Source organism: Engraulis encrasicolus, chromosome 6 (assembly GCF_034702125.1).
Source record: "Engraulis encrasicolus isolate BLACKSEA-1 chromosome 6, IST_EnEncr_1.0, whole genome shotgun sequence".
In the NCBI taxonomy this organism is placed as follows: Eukaryota; Metazoa; Chordata; class Actinopteri; order Clupeiformes; family Engraulidae; genus Engraulis; species Engraulis encrasicolus.
The window spans coordinates 48,438,351-48,465,179 of NC_085862.1; the positions used below are offsets into that span (position 1 = coordinate 48,438,351).

At 41.8% G+C, this 26,829-nt stretch overlaps 1 protein-coding gene across 1 annotated transcript in view; it reads right to left on the reverse strand.

Annotated features, from left to right (window-relative positions):
• Window positions 1-26,829, reverse strand: part of si:ch211-51h4.2 (uncharacterized) — a 150,371-nt gene that overhangs the window by 94,820 nt on the left and 28,722 nt on the right. The window contains exons 6-8 of the mRNA XM_063202089.1: window positions 26,566-26,701; window positions 15,021-15,086; window positions 4,078-4,201 (exon numbers count right to left, since the gene is read on the reverse strand). Of these exons, the coding sequence (XP_063058159.1) occupies window positions 4,078-4,201; window positions 15,021-15,086; window positions 26,566-26,701 (326 nt within the window). The remainder of the gene's footprint in view (window positions 1-4,077; window positions 4,202-15,020; window positions 15,087-26,565; window positions 26,702-26,829) is intronic.

Here is a 26,829-nt window from a genome sequence, read left to right on the forward strand (position 1 = left end):
GAGCTAATTACCATGCCTGTAAGCTGGAACGTGGTGCGAAAGATATTCCATAAAAAGACTGTAAAAGTTGTTTTATTTTTGCATTGGATATATTTTAACCGCACCTGTTACTACAGTGTGTGTTACAGCTTGGGCTTTGGCATTCAAACAAATAAAATCATTTTCTGGCCTCGCTAAATGTATGATTGATGGAATTCTGGCACTCTTAATTGGCAGATGGAGATGGAACGCGATCACTCATGAATCTAGGTTTGGGCAACAGTGGACCAGATTCATATGTTCCACATCCAGGCATATTAAGTTCAGGGTACTCTACTTATGATGAACAATGACAAAATGACACTTTCATTAAGTTTAATAAAGTTTCCCGCTTCTTCAGCACATCTCAAAGAATTGTCTCTGTCCCTTTATAAAAAAGGAGATTAAGTAAGTTAATAAAAAGTATTTATTACCTCCGCCAGGAGGTTATGTGATCGCCTGGGTTTGTGTGTTGTCTGTGTTCGTTCGTTCCCTGCTGTCTGTGTTAGTTCGTTCGTTCGTTCCCTGCTATTTCACTGAGTGCCACAAGGTGCGCACGGTGAGCACTGAGCACCGGCGTGCCTGCGCATTTCTCAGCAACAATAAGGAACAGGGAGAGACTCTCCTTTGCCGCGCCAGCTTCAATACGAAGTGCATTTCACCTAAAAAGTTGTTCATCCGCCTGCAGGCATCATCCGCAGGCAGGAAATAATCCTGTCAAATTAATTACCACCGCTGCCAAAAATATGGAATTTGTGATTGTGTTGACCCGTAGGCCTATGTTATCATTGCTGTTGCGAGATGGACACTGACCACCCCCGCAGATCGTTCACAATGCTGTCGAATTAATTACGTTGTCAAAAATATGGAATATGATCGTGTAAGTTCACAATGCTGTTGTGACTTAGGTTCACAATGCTGTCGAATTAATTAGGCTGCCGTTGCCAACTCATTTTTGACTGTAGCCTACGTTCACAATGCTGGTAAAATGCATTACATTCCCTTCGCTAGATTTAAAGTTAACCCCAAGTTGTTTGCGAGATGGACAGGGATCAGAAAGCCCGACAGCATGCATAATGGCCGAGCAACGGCGAATATTCCGATCGGGTGTGCCTGCACCAAAGCAATAAGGAAAAGCACTGTCTCCTTTGACCCAAGCTCCAAAACCAGTGCTCAACCAAAAAGTTGCTCATCAGCAGGCACCCTTTTGGCTTGGCTACACCCTCGTTGAAGTTAACAGTCATGTGAAATTAATTAGCCTACCGCTTCCTAAAATATGTGTGAAGTGGAAGTGCACTGCTGCGAGATGGACAGTGACCACCGCAGATCATTTTGGTTGACAATGATGTCGAATTAATTAAGTACCATCGCCAAAAAAATATGGAATTTGTGGCTGTGTTAGTTCACAATGCTGGTCAAATGTATTAGGCCTACACTTCACTCAATTTAACCCCAGTTGCGAGATGGAGCACAAAGCCCGACAGCAACGTAGACTGATTGACAACGGTGATAGTGATTTTCCTAGAAGGAAATGCCGCTTAATGCTTCAGCCGACAGCGTTAAGGCCAACCAGTTGCCCATGAGAATGATTCATATACCATCGTAGGCACACAAAAAAATAGGCCTAACCAGATACGGTTGTCTGTGGTTGTTTCAGTTGTGTTGGTCAAAATCATTACATTCCCTTCCAGTGGCGGCTCCTGGCATATTTGTCTAGGTAGCAAGACCATTTTCCTAACTTGTTAGTGCCTATAAATTCAGGTACCAGATATCAATTTTAGGCAATATCGCCTTTGTCCACCAGATGGCAATACTGAACTAGTTAAAGCTGTAAAACTAGGGAAATTACATTGGGAAACTTTCAAAGCAAAACATTTGCCAGTAAATAATTTAATTTTAAGTTAATTTAACACCTTACTCATTATTTATTTATTTGCCTCACATTATTCCATCCAGTATTCCATAGTTCATTTATTTAGCTGCATCAAATACTAAACAACACTTTATGGTCAGTGCAACTTGGCCTAAGTTGTTAGAAGAACTACTGTATGTGCATTGGAGCCAGGAGCAGTTTATCATTCTTATCTTTATCATTTTTATCTTATTCAGTCTATATATTTATTATTATCATCATCATCATCATCATTTATATTAAAAAACAGAAATTCCCAGGAATTGAGAGTGAATTTGAGGCTACTGAAATGTGAGACAGACAAGAGAAGTGAAGTTCAAATGCTTTTACTCCCAAAAAAAAAAGGGTGCTTGAAAATGTTTACTCTCCCTAAAGCTGAAAACTTCAGACAACTGTCCATGTGGGTTTTTGACCTCTCGTGCTTTTTCACCTTCTCAGATAGATGTTGCATATCAGTTACCCCCTTCACTGTCCACGCTGTCCCGTCTGCCGTGTTGTTTTCGGGGTTGAAGAGAAGGCACACGAAGCAAAAAAGAGCATTAGCTACATCACAGCCGGCTAGCCAGGCTTTCCTGAGGTACCAGTCCTTTTTGAAAGACCGCGTGTAGGCTTTCTCCCCTTTCGTTGACACTTGCTTGATTGTTAAGTCAGGTCTTGGGGGTCCTAGCTGTTTAATCGCTTCCTTCTCCGCATTCGTACGTCGATTAAAGGGCACTTCTTTGAGAGAAACTACCGTATTGCACTTGACACTCGCCATATTTTTCGTAGAATGTTCATGGTCCCCTCCCGCGCAACAGACAGATGACGACAGCACGTCGTTTGTGCGAGCACATAAACCCTCATAGAAAATGTATTGGGAGCCTGATTTATAAAAAAACTGACGTACCATTAATGTCAATGGGAGAGCTCTGGTGCAAATTTGAACCTGACAGAAATCGCCCCAAATGGGCGTGGCATACCAGACGCGACCTTAATCTGATTGAACAATGGCATAGAACTACCAGTTTGACAACAGCAGATCAATCACTCGCCCTAGCAACTAATGTTAGATTTAAAAAAAAAAAAAAAAACTGTGTTTGGTAGTGCGTCGCACAAATCGCCCCTATGGAGGAGCCGCCGTTGTTCCCTTCACTAATCACTAATAGCCTACAGTTCTATTAGCGCGTGATCACACGTTTTCAAAGCAGGTTGATTTTTTTTATCTTGTAGCCTAAGCACAAGGCTGGATTAGGCTGATACAATTGGTATAATTCCACTTAGTCTTTAAAGTGTGATATGAAATAGCTGTGAAATTTTAAATGGTAATAAGGGCATGCTGCCAATCATCAAAACTGTTTATAACAATGTGACCTGGAACTTCTGACCTTCAATAAGTGCATATAGGACAGTGCATAGTAAGTTCACAATATAGCATGTAGCACTTTGCCAATACCACAATCACAGGGGAACAAAACAAACCACAGTTAATCAAGGACATGGTAATTAAAAATACAGATATAATCTAGCTAAAACTTGACTGATTAATTCTGAACACACTAATGGTGTGTATAAACCTGCATAAATGACACCACATCATGACACATATATCCTACTGTATATGTCTAAAAACAAACTTCCTTGGCGGAGGTCTGCACACTCTGGGTGCATTTCTAGTTTATATATTATTCTCGAATAATATATGAATTCCAAAAGATAGGAATTAGTGATAAAATTCATAGGGAACATAATATTGGTAACTTTGACAGCTAGTGTTTTATCGATGTGCCAGTGCTAGTACAGGAGAGCACGAGTGTTTTGTCACTTTTTAAAAACCCTTCTTACTGTAAACAGAGATAGAGAGAGAAATGAATATGAGGGAAAGAGGTGAAAGGTGTAATGTCATTCAGAGACCATTTGCATGACCACAGGTGACATCACCACACTAACTATTGGAAGTATGGAAGGGAGCACAAGTTTCCAAAACTGTACATCATGTCTTGCATGTAATGTATCAGATACTATAAACAGTGAAATGCCTACATGCAAAGCTAAGAGAACAATGTGCGAGTAGTACTGTAAATAAGTAAATGTAAATGTGAATGCGTAAGTAAATGATTATGTAAGTACAGTAGATATTGTATGTCAGTAAAATGGTTAGCATGACTTACAGTGACGATGAGAAGGGTTCCTTTCAGCAGGGTCAGCAGCGACGTGATTGGCTGGATGATGACTTGAGCCAATAGGATTCCCAGCGACAGAATCCAGGTGAAGGCCGGGATGACATAGATGTGACTGGAAATGAAAAATATTTATTCAAATTAATATAATTATAACAATATAGTGTGGACTCCCTTAACGGATGCAATTCCACTAGTGGGCACTGTAATAGTCAGTGAGAACACCACTATGACAGCACCCAGGGCCTTCAGTAATTACGACTTAGTCAATGCCATTTTGGCTTATTTAAAACAAGGGCCGTGTCTTACTTATTTAATAATAGTATATACTATAAATAGATAAAGTGGTGATGTTCATTCCATAAGGTGTAGTGTTTCTCTTGACCTGCACACTTCAAACAACTCAACTGAGAGATTACAAAACAGTATTTCTGACATTAAAAACTCAAAGGCCGTGAATCAAGGGTGTACCCAACACACATATCAACTAATCGAGAGAAAAATAGAAGAAATCATAATGGTGGGTGCCATTTCTGCCGCTTATAAACTGCAATTTGGTGCGATACACTGCTGTTGGAGATAATTTCGTTATCCCCTAATGGACTGTCATTGTGGGAGTGTGAATACTCTCGGAGAGATGAAATAACATATTGATTGCTACTCTGCTGGGGATCACGCTGGATTCTCTCAGCACTCTCTCTTTATTCTCTCCTCTCCTCTCCTCGCCTTTCCTCTCCTCTCCTCTCCTCGCCTTTCCTCTAACCTGACCTGATTTGGAAAGTCTTCGTCTGCCTTTAATGTGTTGCTAATGAAGCATTCAAGCTCATGTGTGCATTGCTGCAGTCCCCCCATCCAGGCCCGAGTGGAAAGTGTGAATATCACTCGGGTTAAGTATTTACTGGGGTGTAACAAACTAAATTACCTTTCCAATACGATCAGCGCAATTACAGAGAAGTGCCGCTGGGATAAGGCACACAGGTACAGCCGCTCACAACACATTTACACTTTAGCTGTTGATTCTGGCAAACGACAAGAGCGAGGGCTGGCCTGCCAAGAAGCATTCCTGCTCTGTTCCCCTACTTTTGGGTTCCTGCTTTCATTGTCTATCTTTTAGAAGGCCTACAGTTAGTGCTTTTCCGTGTGGTTGATATGAAACACAATTCAGTGTGATTTTTTTAACTTAATGCTGAATATTGAAATATAAAATTTGTTTTAGTACAGTTAGTGCCATTACATGTGGCTGATGTGAAACATAATTTTTATACTATTGTGAAAGATATACGTATATTTCACACTAATTTATGGCAATTGAAATACAAAATAATAAACATTAAATATGAACCTGTGTGGAAATGTACAAAAACAATCAAAATGACAAAATGGGTCACACTTAAAAGTAAAATTACACATACTGTAACTTCCACAAGTCTCATGAAGACTATTCACCCAGCAACAAGCACAGCTGATGATATCCATCATCTGCTCCTTCTCTTACACCAATGTCAGGACTACGCCTGTTTTAAAACGTAACCGTGTCCTAGTGAACATGATTAGCATGTCATCAGAAATATTGTGTGTTGAAGTCATGAAAATCCCACACCCTCTAGTTGAGATATACAGTACAGTACAGCAGGGCTATTCAAATGGCGGCCCTTGGATGGCAAGGTTATGGCCCCCAACGAGGTCAGAACAAAATCAAAACAAATACCGGTATGTGCGTTATCAGTGTCCATGCGTAATTTGCGATCACTAATAATTCAAGTTAGGGATATTTCTCCTATGCACATGAGAGTGATATCTTATCTGAAATAGTCTCATAATAGACCATCACAAGGCTACTAAGAAATAGAAAACCGAATATCTGTTTTTGTCTGGAAAGTTATCCGCTTGTTTCGCAACCTCACCTTAGACATCATAATGCATGTGGTTACATGTCCGGCCCCTTTACTGGGAAAACTGGCCCTCAGTGAAATTTCACTGAATATCCCTGCAGTACAGCATACAGGAGACCAGGGGTTCCCAACTTTTTCCAACTTGGGGCCAACAAATGTTTTGGGGCCCACCTCTGGCCCAATAAACAATACAGCTGAAATAAATAGTTAACAACCATGTAACAAACGTGAAAATCCCACCATTTCAGGTGGAGATATAAAGAATAGTGTTTTCAAAGTGTTCCAAATGTTTTTTTCGTCTTGTGTACCCCCTAACAGTACCACGCGTACCCCCTCATTCATGCTCTGCACCTCTTCCTCTATAACACTGTGATTATCCTCAATGTATTTGTACTTATACATTTCCCCTTCGCACCCCTGCAGTGTGTTCATATTCATGTACCCTCGGTGGTATGCAAGCCTCTGGTTGGGAATAACCGATACAGCCTACACAGTATATAGATCACTGCTTCCAAAAACAATCAGCGTACAGTGTGAGAGCATTACAGTGAATAGGCTGCTACAAATAAACTGCTGATGAAATAATATGCTGATGTACAGTACTTGGTCTTGTTTTGGAGACCACAGGGGAAAAGGCAGAATACAGCATGCGAGCGGCGCTCACGGGAGCGGTATCACTGCACTTGAGTAAGTTTAAAATTACAAAAGAGAGTGGCATGTTTATACAGACCCACTGATTAATTACTTCCCTGCAGATTTGTGATCAGAGCGCGGTCTGACTGCGGTATCTAGCTGCATAATATGTGATGACGGCGTCTTATCATAGAGAGTCTGTTCATTTTTCATATAGACACACGGGGCTTAAGTGTCAAGGGCACTAGAAGCACATAGAAGGCAACCTTTTTTTCTCCCAGAGGTCCTTTCCATTGCCAGTTGATGTATGTTGATGTACTGTAAGCCTGATTCTACAGAGGTAAAAACATTCATGTGTAATACACACACATGTATGATACAATATTCTTGTTGTGTTTCAAAACCATAATACTTTTGGTTTGTTTCTAAGTCAGACCTTGCACAAGGACGATCGTTAGATTCCTGACCCTGTACTGTACTTGGACTAACATTATCTGAGCTCTTCATGTTACATACTGCCAAATATTCTATCAGCTGCTGTTGTTTCTAACCTACTGCTGTCATATCAGGATAAAACGCTCACAAAATATGCATGAACATGTCTTTTGATCATGAAATAGATTCGTTAAAAGGCAACAGAGAATGACAGAACTTGGTTTTGCTGAAACCGACCGCCATCTTTACTACTGCCTTTTAAATGTGCCTTTAGAGTGAAGCTCCAGCTGTGACAATCTGTGTGTCTGTTTCAGCAGGTAGGGAATGACAGTGAGTGACTGTGACAATTGAAGGGAAAAATAAAAAGAATAATAACAGAGAATAATAATAGAATATCAGGGGAAAATAACAGAAGAACAGTTGAATAACTGACAATAATTTAACTTGGTTTTGCTCAAACTGATGGCCATCTTAGCGGCTGCCTTTCAACTGTGCCTGAACAGAGTGAAACTCTAGCTGTGGGCGTCTGTGTGTCTGTTTCAAAAGGTAGGGAGCGTCGGTGTCAGAGTGTGACAATTGAAAGGAAAATAAAAACACCCCCTGTAAAAAAAACAAGCCTGCCAGGTGTGGTCTGATTTGCAAATGAGCATGGGACTATTTTAGGACACAATTTTACATAGCTCAAAATCACTTGAGGGGATAGCCAGAGGAATGCAGAAATGATTATCCAAGGTCAGTGGTTCTCAACCTTTTGTGAATTAACGCCCCCTTGAACTCATCATAAGCCTGCCAATGCCCGCCTTAGTATTGAAGAATAAAATAGACAATGCAACGCCATGGTAACCCTGCCCCAGTCATCTGCATTATTCTCAATGCCCCCCTAGGGCTCCCCATCGCCCCGTTGAGAAACACTATCCTAGGTGGTATAGTACTAACCTGACTCTTGTCAGAACATTCATCTGGAACTATGCCATACGCTTTGATCTGCAAATGTGTGGTTTTATATACTGTACTATATATAAAAATCATTGCATTTGATTGCATAAACCACTTGTCTGACATTTTACTGCTACTTTAAATTTTAATGCTACTTTAATAACTCACAGATTCAAAAAAATATTGTTGAAATTACAGAATCAATCTCATCGAGTGAGTCCACATGAGCCGCCATTGTTGTCTGAAACAACAGTCACATTTCACTAATTCATACCTTCTCCACTATGTTTAAACTTTGACTACGTCTTATCTCTGAAAATCCTGTGATCTTTATTGGTTCTGCTACATGGCGGGCAAATCTGAAATGCACCCCAGATCCTCAAGTAAGCTCATGAAGCTGACTGGAAATACACATGGATCTGGTGAGAGCCAGGTTAGTGTGGTAAAGGTACAGGGTGCAGTTTTAGAAAAGGGTAAACACGGCAGCTAGTTTCCAAAAGCATAGTTGTTAATTCAGGATGAGGGCATCTGTTAAGAAATCATTTCGTATGACAGGTTGGCCAGATTAAGCTCACAAGAGCTTCATAGTTGCGATAGCCAGGCTAAGTGAACACCTCAATTAAGGATTTGTGCTCTGAATCTACCATTTAATTCCACAACAAAACTGTAATTCTTCAGTATCTGCACTCAGCTCATGTAGGTGTAATAAATAATGTGATATCTTTTCTTATTCATGCCCAGGGGTTGAGGGGTAATAAATAATGGGAATTTATATGGGTGCACAATGGAGTAGAAACGAACATGGCAGTATCAACGGCAATAATGAGGCAAATTATAAAACAAGACGGCATATAGTTCAAATTTCCTGGGAAGAAATTAAACCAATTAAACTACATTAATTGTGAATCACCCTCTCATTAATTTCAATCGGACCTGTGAATCCTGCAGTGCAAGGAAAACAAACAACGTACCCATGTGACGATTTAATATCGAGAAAGAATTATTATTATAATTCTTGAAGACACTCATTCTGACTTCCTGGTTTAATTTGATCATCTATTTTAAGGAATGAGCCCAAATAACCTGCACGAGATGGCAGCAACTGACGCACAGCACCACTTGTAAATTACACTGCAGTCAATGTGCCGTGAACAGAACAAGATTGTCAAGAAACTCTCAGAAAAGAAGAAAGAAAGAAAGAAAGAAAGAAAGAAAGTCTACCAAACACCTTAAATATCACAACAAAGTACACTTTGTTTGTTTCACTGACAGTCTGGCCCATTTAGAAACCCTGTCAAAGTATTTCTCCCTCTGAAAACCACCTATGTATAAATATAGTATATCTAAATCCCAAAACTACCAAAAAAAAATACGGGTTGAAGTTCTGACACATATCAATTTCACACAGGGGTACATATCACCATATGTTCTATACTGTAGCTCATGACTACATATGCTTCCAGATGGTCTCAGGAGGCTTCATAACTAGCCAGTGCACTTCAACACTTCAGCAGGGGCATTATTTTTAGAGGCAGGCTAATGAACACATCACTCCTGAACTTATATCACCGTATGGGTTAATAACAGCCATTACTTTCCAGGTCACCACATTGTGCATGTGAAAGGAAATAGAGGAGTGAAATGGGTGGAAGGATATGGGGGAAAGCTGAGGAGAAGCTGAAGGAGGGAAAAAAAAGAGAACGGAGGTAAAAAAGGAGGACATTTTAACAGGGTGAAGCAAGGATATCGGGAGGGTGAAACAAGGATGAAATAAACAGTACAATACTGTACAAGATAAACAAAGGAAAATGAAAAAAAAGATGGTGGGAAGAACAAAACATTGTATGAGTGTGTGTGTGATAGAGAGAGAGATAGAGAGAGAGAAAGAGAGGCAGCGAGAAGCAGAGAGACTGAGAGAGGTGCAAGATGAGGGTGTCCCAGCCCAGATGGGTGCTGTGACAGCACACATTTGTCTGTGACAACCCAATCGCCCCATGCGCTCAGCACACTGCCACACCGACGTGACATCACGAGGGAGAGGACAAGCTTCCAGTCATCATGGTTTCATCAGCATCCCTCATCTCCCATTAACATGCACATTAATAGTCCGCCATTAGCCACAGTACAACAGGCAGAGTCTATGCCCTCTCCACAAGCTGAGGAGGAGAGCCACAAATTTGCCCTTCCAGTGCGATGTGGTTGGTTGGGATGCATTCATTTTTTCATTTATTACAATACACATAAGGGCATGACATTAAGAAGTCAGCATGTAAATGTCAGTGCCCTAAACAAAGTCGGTCGCATCGTCTAGGAACACAATGTCCTATGCAATGTTTTCACTCCAGCCCACACACTCATAACGCGCAGTATGTCAAATCTATCAAATCTGGTGAAATAACAGCAGAAGCATATGCTGCAAAAACATAATATTGGATTCGACATTATAAATAAATGACTGCCACAATATGTTTCTATTTTACTGTTTTAAGGGGCTCATAAATACATTACAGCGTAATAAAAAGGAAAACATCATGCATATTGCATTTCGACCACAGATGTCACAGAAAACAAAATCACAAGTATGCCTCCATTACCTCGACACCCACAAATTTAAATATTTAAAGACCTGTAGCACGAGCGGAGGCACATATTTTTTACTCAAGTGAACACTCCTGGAGAATCATTCCATCTTGAGTTGGCAATCTCTTTCTTCAATTATGTCAGCCACAACAACAACACACACACTTCTGTTCAGAGAGAAACTTCGCTCCTCTGTTGAATCGAGAAGTCTTTGTTTGGATGGAGCACAGGCCTATGTATTGACAGCCAACTCCTAGCAAAACAAGGGCGCACTGCAAAACAATAACTATCATTCATTGGCTATGACTATATGGGGTGATGGGCAAATAAATATGAATGTTCTGGTCTAAAACTATGGGCTACACTTTACTTGAAGCCGACGTCATACGCATGACATAATCATGTCATAAAAGTGTCAAAACAGTGTCATGATGCAGTCATTAACAAGTCATTAACATTATGTCAATGTCATAAACCTTTTATGGTCATGAAAGGTAGACATTGTTTGAGCTGTCTTTCAGCCTGATAAACCAGCCTTAATGTGAGATTGGATGTGTAATTTATGACACTGTCATGTCATACATACAAAGCCGCTGTCAAGTAAAGTGTTACCAAACTATGTAGTGTTTAACCCCTTAGCACAGAGCCCATGTTATAAAACCTTACTGTCACCAAAATTGTCCTGGCTATGTCGTAATCTGTTACTTAAGGGTCTCGATACTGTCATAGAGTTGGTGTAGTTGTGTGTTTTCAGCAAACAGTGAATAGACCAGCCGGCCACCCCATCTGCAGTAAGAGGCTACAACTGCATGCAAAACACAAGGTATACTTAATTGAGAGGATAAACGTACAAACATGGAATAATAGAACCCTCTTATCTGTAGCAGTTTAAAGCAGGTGGAACTGGGCAGCAGGAGGGAGGAAAACAAGGCCATATTGCTTTCACGACCTGTCAGATCCAGCCCAGCAGACTGTAGACTTGAACTAATGCAGCATCAGGGAGCAAGGTCTGATTGGTTTAGGCACAGACTGTTGAGGCCGGGCTGTCTTAAGTTAGCAGCTCCACAGCTTTCGCTGCAGTGTCTCGAGCAGATGCTTTCAGTATAAGCCCCTATGACCAGTCATACTGCCTTATGCTTGGCTCTAATACAATATTGGTTATTAGACATTAGCGTTTCCTGTCTGAAATAGCCATGAGAATGTTAGGGAGGATCGTACACTGTCCATTTCAACAGTACTGTATAAGTTTAGTGTTTGTTACAATTTTTTGGAGCAGAGGGGACACTAGGGCCTTCTGCCTGCCATAGGCCGACATGCCATTTTCTAGTCTGGGTGAGAGTCCCCTCCAAAAACAGTAAATAAATAAATAAATAAAAATCCTAATACTAATACTACACAACCAATTATATCGCTAAAAGAAACATGTAGCTACGGGCCAAACAAAGGGGCTTTTATCAGTAATCCCAATGCTCCCAGGGCCCAGGGTCATACCTGTTCTTTGAGTTGGGCAAATTCTGTGCTTTTAGTTTCACTGTGGTTGATACTTTAACCTTGTTTTGAACTCTTGGAACACCACCTGGACAAGTCTAAAGCCCTTGCTTAGCGATAAGACCCTGTGATTTATCCTATATCTCAAGTCAGTTCGACAGTTTGGGACTGCAGTTCAGGAACTTACAGTACCAACCGAGTAGAAGGGCGTAAACCACATAATCATTTATTCACATTTAAGCTGGCATTGATTTATTAAATAAAAGCTACAAAAAGAATATGCAGACATCCTTACAAATATCACACCCATAGATTTTTGCTTCTTCACCCACCTTAAATAATTCAGTCATCATGAAAACGTATCAACTACAAAGTATATACCGCAAAAAGTTTTGGTTTAGCTTTCCTTTGTGGGATATGCCTCTTGTGTCATCTACAAGTCTCTGAGTCATCTGAGTCTATTTTTCAATTTTTTCTTGAGAGACTGGTAAATATTTTAATGATCATCGGTTACGTCTCTCCCCCAAAAAAATAATTTAAGATTTAAAGAGTCATTTAGATGAGAATATCCAAACCAGGCATATGTATTTCTAGGTTTGAAAATAAACACGGGTCATTTAGCGAGATTCAGCATTAACTATGGCTTATTTTAAATGAAACATCACCATGAATGAAAAATGGGCCATGGCCAATCATAAGTCAATGAAGAATGCCTACTGCAAGACAAACAGTCATTTAATTATTCCTTGCTTGGTATTTAAGGAACACTATTTTGCTGAGTGGGGGAGATATAAAGCACGATATCCCTTGACTGACAACTATGTACCATTTCTCATCTTTGCCTTCATACTGTTTGTCCTCACCAGGGGCAGAGAGTGCTTTAATTAAAATGAGAAGCAAATTCATTATAAGTTACATGTGATTCAAGGGCAAAGGAACGCTGTGATCATTTGTAAATACTGTAGGTGTCAACACCGTCACTGTGCCAAGAACTAATAGAAAAAACAAACCCTAAATCTGTGGTGCTAAAGACCAGTGAGAGTCTTCTGACGCTTTGTTTGAGAGGTCAATAGTGTGAACAGTAAACAACATTAAGCTGTGTATTTTTAATCTGATTTTGTTTATTTTCCACCATTTTTTAAGCCCGCAATAACATTACTGTCTCCTCAGGACTTGCCATTTTGCAGAAATGTTGACTATTTGCCGCTTTTAGCTGCATTAATAAACAGGCCATCAGAGAAGCCAATGTGCCCGACTCTACCGCAGCAATGAAGATGTATGACTTGGTGAAGGACAGACCCAAATCAGCAGCAGAGGTGCCAGCACAGGTTGCAATTAGAGGAGCTCCCTAATTGAATTACGACGCCGTATGGTCTTCTTGGAGAGGGTACCAGATTCGCGTTTATTCAATTTTCCCTTCTCGTTTGCATCTTGGACTCGGACAGAATGCCAATAGCTATCAAAAATCTGCAAGATCATTATTTGTTTTTTCCGGAAGCACCTGCCTATGTGAACAACAGTGACAATAAAAAAGCAACAGCCAAAAAACTGCCTTCAAGATGCTGGCAGATTTTCTCAGCCCCGAGGTTTTTTTGGTCAATTGAAAGGGAATTGAATCGATTGTTTGGAAACAGCTCCAGACATTTGGCTTTGAATCCTACAAACCACCAGTGGATCTCTGCATTACTGCGCTACCTACCTCAGAAAACAAATATGAAATACTTGGCATCAATGTCTCGCACACAGCAAGGCAATAATACAGCTTGCCTGACCTCATCCTGAACTATGTCCTTCAGCTCCAATCGGCCCCTTTTAAAGTTCTGTAGTGCTTTTTTCCCCATCTTGTCAAAAAGCACTGGAGATTATAGGATTGCTAGTGTGCCTTAGCCCCTTTGGCCAAGATATAATGAGTACATTTCTGGTAATGAGTCCCTGTGACTCCAAACACATTGTTGAGGGGATAGGCTGACTAAAAAATGGCTCAATTAAAAAGCAAACTTCTGGAAAAACCCTGCATGACATGCAATGACACAGTGGAGAAAGGCAAAGATGTATAACTACAAGAGAAAAAGGGTTTAAAGGGTTTTGAAATTCACTTCTTTCATATGTTTCTGGGAGGTTTTCGTGTCCAAGATTGTGGATTGGTTACAAGCCCTGTTTGGATTGTGGATTGGTAGACTTGGCATACCAATTATCTAGAGTAATTGGTAAACCTCCTCCCAGCGAGCACAACAATTTTATCTTTCTTGCTAAGTGAGGCCAGGGGTTAAACCTATTATGAGCCTTACGTTTCAGTCTGGAGTCAATTGAGCCAGGCTTGTTGTACACATTCCCAGAATTCCACAAACATAATGCACAATCATTGGGAGTATATTATTATGTACTCTCTATGTGCACACACAGAGGCCTACATTCTGCTACTGCTAAATCTATCCACTAAAAATTAATTAAATGTATCTTATTCAGGAGACATGATTTTTTTTCACAAGACTGACTGTGGAGTTGGTTCCTTCAACACATAAGATTTTTAGGGCCTAGCAATCCTAGCACCTGAATAGATTTTAGATAGGTCTCTGGGTGATATTCTTGGTTGATAAATAACTATAACCATGCCTATTTTACGAAGAGTTTTACACATATTGATTTGTTTTCCACCTAAACTTGATGCATCCGCCGATAACTAGATAAAAACAAAATTTTACTTCAGCCCGAAGTGAACAACTTGCTGTAGTCGATGCTGTACAGTTGCAATTCCACAATGCTTTCAACAGACTGAATTTCTTGAGATAATATTTCCACACAAAAAATGACTACCAGCGGCGTAAACAGGCCTTCAAATGACCTTCAAATCTGAACCATAGGCAGGATCTTGCAGGGATGTTTCTAAGGAAAGCCATGGCATGTTTTTGGGCTATTCCTCAAAAAGTATTTCTCTGCATCTCTGGGGAGTGAATGTAAATGTGGGCTTACCTGATGTGAAAGAGTGCGGCATATGCCTCACTGCCGGCCAGGACGTAGCTGATCCCAATAGAAATGCTGTAAGATATAAAAGGCATATCAGTAATCGTGCCGGTTCAAAAGGAAAATGTATGCAAGACAGAAAATAACAGTTGAATAAATTAATTAATACATTCAGCATGATACTACAATATAATGACTGTGCATAGTCTATTGAAGACCTTTATAATTCACATTCCTCAATGGAGATCCAACAAGACAGGAAAGAAAAAACAGATCGTTTCATCAACCATATATGCAAGAAAGACAAATGAAACTAAAAAAAACGATCACATACGTGACAAAACATCATCTTTTCATCACACTAACCTACAGAAACTATTCATGTACAGACCCACCCTTTCAAAACACAGTTCACATAGTTCACACATTCCATAAGAGATAACACTCCGGAATCAGCATAAAGACAGAAAGAAAGATGATCACTTGTGACTCAGTCCTCTCCTATATCTGTTGAAGATAACACATCTAACACCTCCTCTTCGTCTCTGGGGCGGTAGAGATGAAGAACACGCACTCCAAATGCACATAAATTAATGGCACTTAGCAGGGAAAACTCAGTTTGGCAGACAGAGCCATCAAAAAAAGGGTGAGATAAAAATGGCTGAACGCAAGATAAAGCTAAGCTGACTGTCCGCCATATTGACCACAGCGCGAGGCCTGTGTCCATGCCAGAGGATGTCAGTAAGGGGTCCGTTTGACAGACAGCCCTGCCGATGTTGAGACGCTACGGACGGGAAGAGGCTGGCAGAGAGTTCACCCACACACACACTCATGAACACGTGTGCACATACACACACACACTCATACACACACGCTCACACACTCACTCACACACTCACACATGCAATGCACGTGCACACGCGCGCACACACACTTACACACGCGCACACGCATGCGCGCACACACACACACACACACACACAAACACACACACACACACACACACACACACACACACACACACACACACACACGCACGCACGCACGCACGCACGCACGCACGCACGCACGCACGCACGCACGCACACACACACACGCACGCACACATACCCGCACACCTGCAGGTCGATGGCCCAGCCACTCGAACACAATGAAGGAGGCATCGATTGGTTATATGTTAGGGAAACCTGTCTAAATGCTGATAACAAGGCCTGTTCCATCAGCAGACTAGAGCACTGTTGCAGGCCTGATATGGCTGACGCTGCTCTGTAGATCGCTACAGATCTTTCTGGAAAAAAATCTTTTCAATGTTTATTCAGTCTTGAAAAATGTTTTGCCACTTGACAACTGTCATAGTCTGAGAGGTTTATATGGTATTATACTATGCTACTAACGTATGCTACTAACTGCTCCTGGCAGTGCCATTGTCCATGAGAGACAGAGCGACGACTTCTTTGAACTCGTTTTCTAAGACTCCATGATTATCTATTATACGTGAGCCAAAAAAAATCTTCAAAACTGCATAACAACGAGCCAGTGTGTAAGATAGGGCAATCTTGATCATAGAAAAAGAAGGGGGGAAAAAACTCATTATGCACACGCCTACATTATAAATAATGCCACCTACAAAATGAAGTCAGCGGAGTAATGCGCCATTCGTCATCCTACCTCGCCTGTGCAGAATGCATTTCATTGGCCCCGGCCATTATTGTGTGTGTGTGTGTGTGTGCATGTGACTGAGTGTGTGTGTGTGTGTGTGTGTGTGTGTGTGTGTGTGTGTGTGTGTGTGTGTGTGTGTGTGTGTGTGTGTGTGTGTGTGTGTGTGTGTGTGTGTGTGTGTGTGTGAAAGTGTGTGTGTGAAAGTGTGTGAAAGTGTGTGTGTGTGTGTGTGTGTGTGTGTGTGTGTGTGTGTGTGTGTGTGTGTGTGTGTGTGTGTGTGTGTGTGTGTGTGCGCGCATGTGCGCGCATTTGTGTGTGCGTGCCCGTTTGTGTGTGTGTGTGCGTGGTGTGTGGTGGGAAAAAAAAGAAAGGCAGAAAGGACAGGGGAGGGGGAAAAAAAAATCTTTGGTTACGATAGCAATGACATTTCATATATAAATAACATTCAACTCCCTGGCAGTCTTGTGGGGCACGCAGAGGATTAAAAACCTGCTTAGTGCTTGTGTCCTCCCAAGGCCACGTACTACTACCTCCAGGAGTGCAGACGGGGGGACGACAAAGGGGATAGCTGTCTCGGGCCCAGAGAGAGATGGGGTCCAGAATTAGTCCCTCATTACATTGCATCTATTGGGCAGGGGGGCCTTTTCAGGTGACTTTGTCCTGGGCCCGGGCAAAGCTGTCAGCGGGCCTGACTACCTCCATGCCAGAGCAGAGCAGAGCAGAGCGTACAGGCGAAGGACTGATAATGCACTCAATCTCCCGATTTTCATTAACCTTTGCGTCCTCAAAGAATTGATGAGTCACCCTGCCGTACTTCGGGAGTCCTCTTGGCTCAACCTGTGGAGGTGACCACGGTGGCACTGGAGGTGAACACGTGTGTGTGTGTGTGTGTGTGTGTGTGTGTGTGTGTGTGTGTGTGTGTGTGTGTGTGTGTGTGTGTGTGTGTGTGTGTGTGTGTGTGTGTGTGTGTGTGTGTGTGTGTGTGTGTGTGTGTGTGTGAGTGTGTGTGTGTGAGTGTGTGTGTGTGTGCACACGTCTGTGCGTGCATGTGTGTGTGCACGCACAGTTCATCTCTTTCTCTCTCTATCTCTCACAAACATACAGAAGCACGCACGCACACACACACGCACACGCACACGCACACGCACACACACACACACACAAACACACACACACACACACACACACACACACACACACACACACACACACACACACACACACACACACACACACACACACACACACACACACACACACACACACAATACACACTGACCTTCAGCAGCATGACTAGAGGAGGCTCGAGATTTACATGAACAATAGCTACTTTGGGCTAAAGGAGAAGAGAAGAGAAGAGAGTGCTTTTGACATCTCAGCGGTGAAGGACACTTTACATACAGCAGGGAAATCAAGCCTGCCTTTTGACAACTAAACTGTGTGAAATGGAGAAGCATAATGGCCATGTTAAGCACAGCTCAGGATGCCAAAGGTCTTTTTGCCATCCTATTATAGTATAGCCCTATTGTAGTGCACTGTGTGAAGAGTTCAACGATGGGCTACAAAAAGTTTCGCTTCTCGCATAGCCAAAAAAGACTGTATAACAGAAGATATCTATTATAAATAAAGAATATAACAATATGGATATACAATCTGTCTGTACTGGAATCCACAGTAGAAAAAAATGTACTATATGTGCAGTACCCTGGTCATCCCTTTACAACTGCTTGTCCTGCTGTACCTGATTGCGTTCTACTGTGTCTAACTTAGTAGCTAGGATGTGGTGAAGTTGGGGTGGGGAGAATTTTATTTATTTTATTTTTGGGGCTTTTTCCTTTATTTTGAGACAGGACTGTGAAGACATGACAGGAAGTGAGTGGGGAGAGAGAGACGGGGAAGAGACACAGGACCCAGGCCGGGAAAGACTCGGGTCAGCCGCATAGCAGACGAGTGCCCTACCGTTAGAGCCACGGTAGGGCCGGAAAAGCACATCTTTGAACTATCTCTGGTTGGTTGTCAGAATAATTGCAAGGACAATTTAGTTCTTAGAGTTCTTAGCGATGCATTTCAACAGTTTTGTCTCATCCTGACAAAGACCCTTAAAGGGGTATGCCACTATTTTGGGGCTTAATACAGTTAAAATCGTTGGCTGGGGTTTATAAAGGTGGTAAAGTGTCTTATTTTTCATGTGAAGCGTTGTCTTGCTTTAAGACAAGTTAAAAGAGGGAGTATGTCGCTAAGCTAGTGAAAGTCAATGCATCCATGTAGCATTGCAACACATATATAATGATATACAAACAATGATGAGTGAACAACAGTCATAGCACATAAAAGTTACATAACTTTGTGAACCAGGAGAGGTTCTCAATGCAGTATACATGCAGTAATGAGGTGTGCTTGGTCATACTTGTGAATTGTTCCTATACTGTATGTGAGGTAGGCTATGACTAGATGTGTATTCAGTGACAGCTTCAACCCTTTCCCAAGCACAGTGATGTAGAACATGAAGCACAATGCACAATACTGCAGAGTACTTTTCCATGTTTCAACATACAGATATAAAAACACACCATTCCTAAAGTATACATTACACAGAGCTCTCTAGGTCTTCATTCCTTAGGAAATTAATGAATGGTACATCTGATGAAGAGGAGTGCACACCCGAAACATACATATTTTTTTCAAATACTATTGCAGCTTCCTTCGTCTGTGCTGTTTGTCAAGTTCTGTTTTGGTCCATCCCCCAGATTAAAGGGGAGGGGGTGGGGTGTTGGTGCTTTTACACACTGCAAAAAGTGTGTGACCACAATGGTTTGGGACACTTCTGAATGATGGCTGAACTAGTCCTTTTTGCCGTAAAAAAATAGAAACCACCTCTCCCAGGGCTGGAATGGGGGGAGAAATAGGGCCTGGCATTTTTATTTATACATTTATAAAGGGGCCCCTCATAATTCTTGGGTTGCAGTTACGTCAGAATGCCCCTTCACTGGAGCGTGCGAATTTGAAATGGTGGACAACCCTGGCTTGGAGCCATTGAAACCCATTCAAAAGTACATTTTTTCGATGTTCGACAGAATATTTTTAATTAGACCTTAAGACACACCATGGGTCTTGTTTAAAAGCTGAGAACCTCAGCTTTCCATACCTGAAAACGGTATTTTCCTAGCATCTACCAATCCGAAGGTAGCCTACTGCGGGGTTATTTTTCTAAAGATAGCTTTTGTTTCCTTGGAAACGGACGCGGTTTATGTGTTACTCACAATGATACAGTAACTCAGCTCATATGGTGGACAGGAAGCTCCTTGACAACGTAAACATGGACATGAGCGACTACTGCAAGCGGTTGGACCCGGCATGTAGGGAGAGATACTTGGCGATTGTGAATTGAGGCATTTTGGAAGGGGAAAACACAGTGTTGACCACCGTTTAAGGTTCGCGGCGTAAATAGCACATCACGCAAACTGCGTCCGTTTCCAAGGAAACAAAACGCTGTCTTTAGAAAAGTAACCCTGGACTTAAAGTAGGCTACCTTCGGATTGGTAGATGCTAGGAAAATACCGTTTTCAGGTATGGAAAGCTGGGGTTCTCAGCTTTTAAGGTCTAATTAAAAATATTCTGTCGAACATCGAAAAAATGTACTTTTGAATGGGTTTCAATGGCTCCAAGCGAGGGTTGTCCACCAGCAGTTGTAGATCGCCACCAGGGGCAGCACTATGACGTCAACTGCAACCCAAGAATTAGTGGCGCAGAACTGATTCAGCGGTGGGCCACGCACCCTCGTGGACTCCTATTTTCATATTCTTTTAATTTATTTTTTACATTTCTGAAAATAGGGGCCCAAAAGGGTGCAGTACCCACCAGGAAATGCCCGCTATGCCAGATGAGCCAATCCAGTTTAGCCCTGTCCTCTCCCCACCCCCTCAGCCCAGCCTGTGCACTCCCTCATTCTTGCCTGGATTTGTGCTTCTCCCCAGGGCTCTCACATTTCATCCCGCCGCCCTTTCATAAAAACAGGTCAATACACACATTCGCCACACAGAACAGAAGCACAAATCCTACCCTGGCCCTTTGTCAGGCCGGGCCTGTGGGGTAGACTAGACGTGATTTCAGCACTTTATGAGGTGGGGTATACATCTGGGGACAAGTTGTTGGAAAAGCTTGTGGTGAACTTGCAGACAAGGCTGGCTAGTACCCACCGCGGCAGTGGTTAGTCTTTTTCATAAAATATGAGGCTATTTCATAAAAGCTCAAAAAGAGGAAATGCAGTCAACCTTGGAAAAGTTCAACATCCTCATGCCAAATTACCCTAAACTTTAAAGTTGCATTGTTACCACTGGGTTTGCTCTTCTTTTTGTTTCAATAATTTCATATGCCCAAAGTACTGTAAAGTACTGTATGCTTAAATTGTTCGCATTATTTTCTGTTACCCCACAAATACCATGTCAGTGGTATTACAAAGAGATGCTTGAATGACTTTGACAAACAGAAAAAGGCTAATGTTTGATGGCTGATGATGATGAGTCGTGATGATCTTTAAACATTGATTGGATAAGTAAAAAATAAAGCTCTTGAGCAGAAATGTAATATCTCTTAATGATGCATTAATTTGATTTTGAACATTTTCCAAATGAAAAGAATTCTTTTTGTTAATCTTGGCCTTTGCTCAAGGTTTCCAATGATGTGGAACAGAAAAGATGCAGCCTCGTGGTCTTTCCTTCTGCACATCAGTGTGGTTGTTATTTCAGGACTAAATTGCATTTGTGCCCTGTGTTAGTGGTATTTGCGCAACCATATTCCAGCACATGTTCTCTAAGTAGATTAGTGTATAAAATGTATTAATTGAGCATATTCAGACACCTTTTAATGTCACAAAGGACGTCATACTGCACATGGCTAAGTTGTAAAATACGTTATTACATAGACAGCCATGGGGTGCATTTGTGCCCTGTGTTGGTGGTATTTGCGTAACCATATTCCAGCACATGTTCTCTAAGTAGATTAGTGTATAAAATGTCTTAATTGAGCATATTCATAGACACCTTATAATGTCACAAAGGACGTCATACTGCACATGGGTAAGTTGTAAGTTATTACATAGACAGTCATGGGCTTCCACTATTTTTAGCCCAATAGGGGCTAGTATATGAGTGAATTCCTTGCTGACGTGCTTGCAAGATAATTCCCTTTAGGAGAAAAAAGGATTTCTTTAATAAGGTCTTAAATATAGGTTAAACACCCAAAGCCATCATGTATTGACAGCATATTGAAAAATGTACTACCGTGTCTTTGTAGGTGTTACAAGCTGTAACACAAATCATTATTGTTCCTTTGTGTTCGCTTTACTTGATTGACCCCAAAATTGTATTTTCACTCTCACACATAATATGTATCTGGCGATGCATTATGCATGTAGTGTAACCTTTGCCAATTGTTCTAAAGTGTTCCGAAGGCTTACTGTGGGTTTTTGGACACTAAAGCAAGTTCACCTTTGCAACAGGTTCTTAGGTTTCAGTTTCACCCTAAGGACGTATGACAGCTGAAATAAGGAAGGCCTGAAAGCCTGAAAGCCAGGTTTTCTTGGAGGTGAATCTCATTTTCATCCTCAAATGTTTTGGTAGAACAGAAACCATTTCTTCATAAAATGACTACCGGTATATTATCTTTGTCCAAAATATACTCTGTTGCCAAAACCAGCAAATGACCAAGGCAAGCACTTGCATTCCTTTTTACTTAATTAGCAACAGCGCCACAAACATGTTGCAGAACACATGATAAGCATCTTTTGAACAAAGCCAGGTCAAAACTGGCACATACAGTAAGGCTCTTTTCCACTGCCGGTTTTCTGGCAAGACTACAGCATGACACAGCGCGACTCGGCCGCCACATTTTGCTTTACAATTGAGCTGTGTCGTACCCAATTGAAAAGCAAAAAGTGGCGGCCGAGTCGCGCTGTGTCGAGCTGTAGGCCTACCAGAAAACCGGCAGTGGAAAAGAGCTTATAGTGTCTTGAATAAAAAACCACAACTACAAAATAAAAAATAACAGCACAACCTTGCCACCTGTATCTGTGTAATTATTTCTGACAATAGAATCTAGCACTGCACAGTCTGGCTTTTTCCATAACTTTACAGTGATATAATTTTCTTTATGGATAATGTACACATTTCTAAAATATGCATGGCAACTGGTATATAAGTCGGGTATCGTTTCCCCCATGTGCCATACGAAATGAACACACACACACACACACACACACACACACACACACACACACACACGCACGCACACACACACGCACACACACACGCACGCACACACACACACACACACACACACACACACACACACACACACACACACACACACACACACACACACACACACACACACACACCTTTCACTCACAAACAGCATTGACTCAGTCAGAATACCTTTATCACCCTAATCATTGTCGTAGAGTCTGTTATGACAAAGGTCTGAGTCTTTTAGTAGAGCTTTCAGTTTAATGCAAATCAGGTCTTAATGCCATTTCATAGGTCATTCCACTCAACTGTGGCTTTCACACAGACGCACACACACAAATAGCTGACTGCTCAAAGGTAGAACTACAAAGACATATAGCACAACGCTATGTCTAAGATATTCCTGTTGATTTCACTCTCTCTATAACATATAAATCGTATAAGCTATTAACCTCTGTGGTGATATTTTGTTGTTGTTCATGAATATACTGTTAGATGATGAAATACTTCTGAAGAGGCTGTGTGCTAATACTTGTAGGCATTTCGCTATAAACTCAATACCAGTTCATGGACATGCATGTTGTAGACAAAAGTGACAATAGGTTTTAGTTTCCATATAACCTGCCATACTTAGGTTACTGTGTTTAAATGGCAGATGCACTAGTTAGCCCACAGTTTGGCCAGGGACATGCTGTGTGCTGTGTGCCTTAAATTGCACATGCGACTGCATGCATATACTTACTTCAGGACAACCGGAGCACTTGGCACAATGGAGGTATCACCAAGGGGGCAGATAGTCAACGGGGCTCTCATTAATGTTTTCCATCATTGTTTGACGCTACTGTGAACTCAACTTCTCAACTCAACAAGTTTGGGAGATAGCCCGTCATGGTTTTGTCAATATTGCACTGTACACCATCTGTGTACCTTGTATGAGATGCTCTCCCAAATGCAAAATTGACATAAACTACAGATGGCAACTTTTGTGGGCACCACATGCGCCCTCGATTGCGTGTCCTGCAGCAAGCATATCCGTGTATATTCTTAAAAAAAATGTTTTGTTTGCCTTTATTTCAAGAAAAGACAGTGAAGACTGACAGGAAGCGAGTGGGGAGAGAGAGACGGGGAAGAGCCGGCAAAGGACCCGGGCCGGAATCGAACCTGGGTCAGCCGAGAAGCAGACGAGTGCCCCACCTCCAGAGCCACGGCAGGGCCATCCATGCATATTTTTGAAATCAGAGGCATATTTAGTTTGGGAGCTGGCCGTGGTCCTGAAATGCTTTCAGTGGCTATCACTGGGAAGCAAGAGTAATGGGGATTTGCAGGCTTTGTTTAAGGGGGAGTGAAAGATTGGATTTTACTCCTGAAGTAAAATGGTGGAGGAGGAACGATTTGTGATACTGAGGGCATGAATTACAACCAGCAGGGAGGGTGTCAATCACCCGGTAGACAGGGACACACGTGGCTTAACTGCTGTCAATCGTTAACCTGACTTGCGCCATCTGGATGCGTTTCGTCAAACTCCATGCGAGGGCATTCAGGTTTCCTCACGCAACCATTTTCCCAGGCGCCAGGGTCAATGTTGCGCAACGCAATATCCAGCATCAATGGCTTAAAATAGAAAAGTAATAAAGTGGAATATATTTGGATACATCCCAAAGCATGTTTATATTTACAGCTTTTTTTCTATTAGAAGATCCTAATAGACTTTAACTGAAAACACCACATGTGGCAATCTCATTTCACTCAGGGTACATGGGTTGCCAAGGCAACAATATTAACCCTTTTGACAAGATCAAGGTGCTTGTGTGCTTCTTTAAAATTATGTCAAGGTGCATTGGTCATCTGAAACATGTAAATGTGCAGATGTATACTTAAGTCAGTGAGAGAGTGTGAGACAGTGTGAGAATTTAGCACACAATACGAAACATAGAGGAAACTCTGTGTGAGTGCAAAATTACAGGAGCAGATAGGGTGCACTGGAGTGGAGTGCCGCACTGAAATATGACCAAGCTGATCATCAGATATGTACAAAATGAATGTAAATTGAGTGCACTCCAGTGTAACACCCCCGCCCACCCCACCCCCACCCACACCCCAGTAAGCTCCCACCCACAGGTATATACATGATGATGGTGCTAGAGCAGAGCTTTGTATATGGCACTAAGTGCTAACTACAGGGTGCTCGAGCAGGGGCACTGATTGAGACGTTGCAGTCACTCTGCTTAGCATTCGAGTCCTTGATAAGTGGCCCATTGCAGCACTGCACAGCACAGGGGCCTGTCTGCTGTAGATTAGGGGCTCGCCACAGTCCCTGATCCGCTCTCGTTTGGGAAACTCTGCCCACCCATCTGACCTTCGCATTGTTCAACCGCCGCTCAAGTGCAGGAGATAACATATGGGGCCGCTGGTAAGAAAAACGCTCGGGCTGGCGGAGGATGATTCATCTGGGCTAAAAGGGCTCGACACACCATTTGTTTTAGAGAAGTCACTAAAGAGAGGCAGCGGCTGAAAGTTGGCCTGGCATCCTGCTTTATGCGAGGAGAGAGATAGGAGAAAAAAGGGAGAAACAAAAAAGAGAGAAAGAGAGGGAGAGAGAGAGAGAGAGAGAGAGAGAGAGAGAGAGCGAGAGAGAACTCTTCTATCTAAATAGAGAACATTCCAAACCCTGGAAAGGTGTCAACCTATGAAAAAAAGATGAGGCGTTTCAACTTTTAACCATACTCAGTCCAAGATCATTTATTATTTTCACCCACGGTTGGCTGAATCAATATGTTTCAAGGGAGACCTCAACAAAAAGCATTATATGGTATAGTGATACGTATGGATTCTGATAGTGCATGATCAATAAAGCATTCTAGCCTCACTTAACTGTATACATTCTGGGTTAGCAAAAACCCCAATACACTTTTGCAGAAGTTGTTTGCTTGTTTGATTGACTTTATGTTTGAAGTTATACATTGGCCTCATTTACATGGGACGTTTGATTTTTAATTCAGAATAAAAAATTAATTCCGCTCTGAAAACATCATGTTAACACTTGTTAATTCTGAAGAAATCTATTCCTCTATCATGTTTATGCTAATTCCACTTTAAAAACAATTCGGGTCGTTCCAAGCATGCTCGATGCTACGTGATGAGGCAAGAGGCAACACCCCAGACCCAGCATGTGCATCCTCTGTCCATTACAGAAACAGACTCAATGGAAAATAGTAATATGTAGTTATGTAATACACATGTTCAAGAGCAGAGTTGTGTAGAGTAGAAGTAGAGGTACTGTTGCGGATGTAATTACAACATCAAGAGTATGATATTATAGCAATTGCAGCAATGTAACATCGTGCAAACAGTGTAGTAATTACTACTTTATACAACTCTGTTCAGGAGTACATGTGCTCATGCTTAATGGACATACAGCAGGCCTACTAGCAATGAAGACCAACTTAATGGAGTTACTTGTAACTGAATGAACTGATGGTTTTGTTCAGCCTCTCTTGGAGTACACACAGTAAGTCATTAAACACTGCAGTAAGCAGCAGTAAGCACACTAATGATATAAAATAGCACAAAACGTTTCAAACTAGACTGTTACAACTAGCAATAAAACGCCCATATAGCATTAAAAAGCACTAGCAATCAAGAGAGTTACTTACAACTGGAAGAGGAGTATGAAGTTGAAGGCGCGGCTCATGTTCTTGCTGAGGAAGAGGAGTCCCAGGCCGTGGAGATTGGGCTGCAGGCTCTGCTGAAGCTCCTGGGGGGTGCTGTCCCGGTGCAGCAGCTCAGTGTCTGCAACACAGCGGGGCGGACACAATAAAGTAAACAGTACATTGGGGTGCAGTGTTACAGTAATTCAACTGAAATATTTAACACTCACTGTGTTATTTGTTGGTTGTTGGTAAAGTGTTGAATTAACA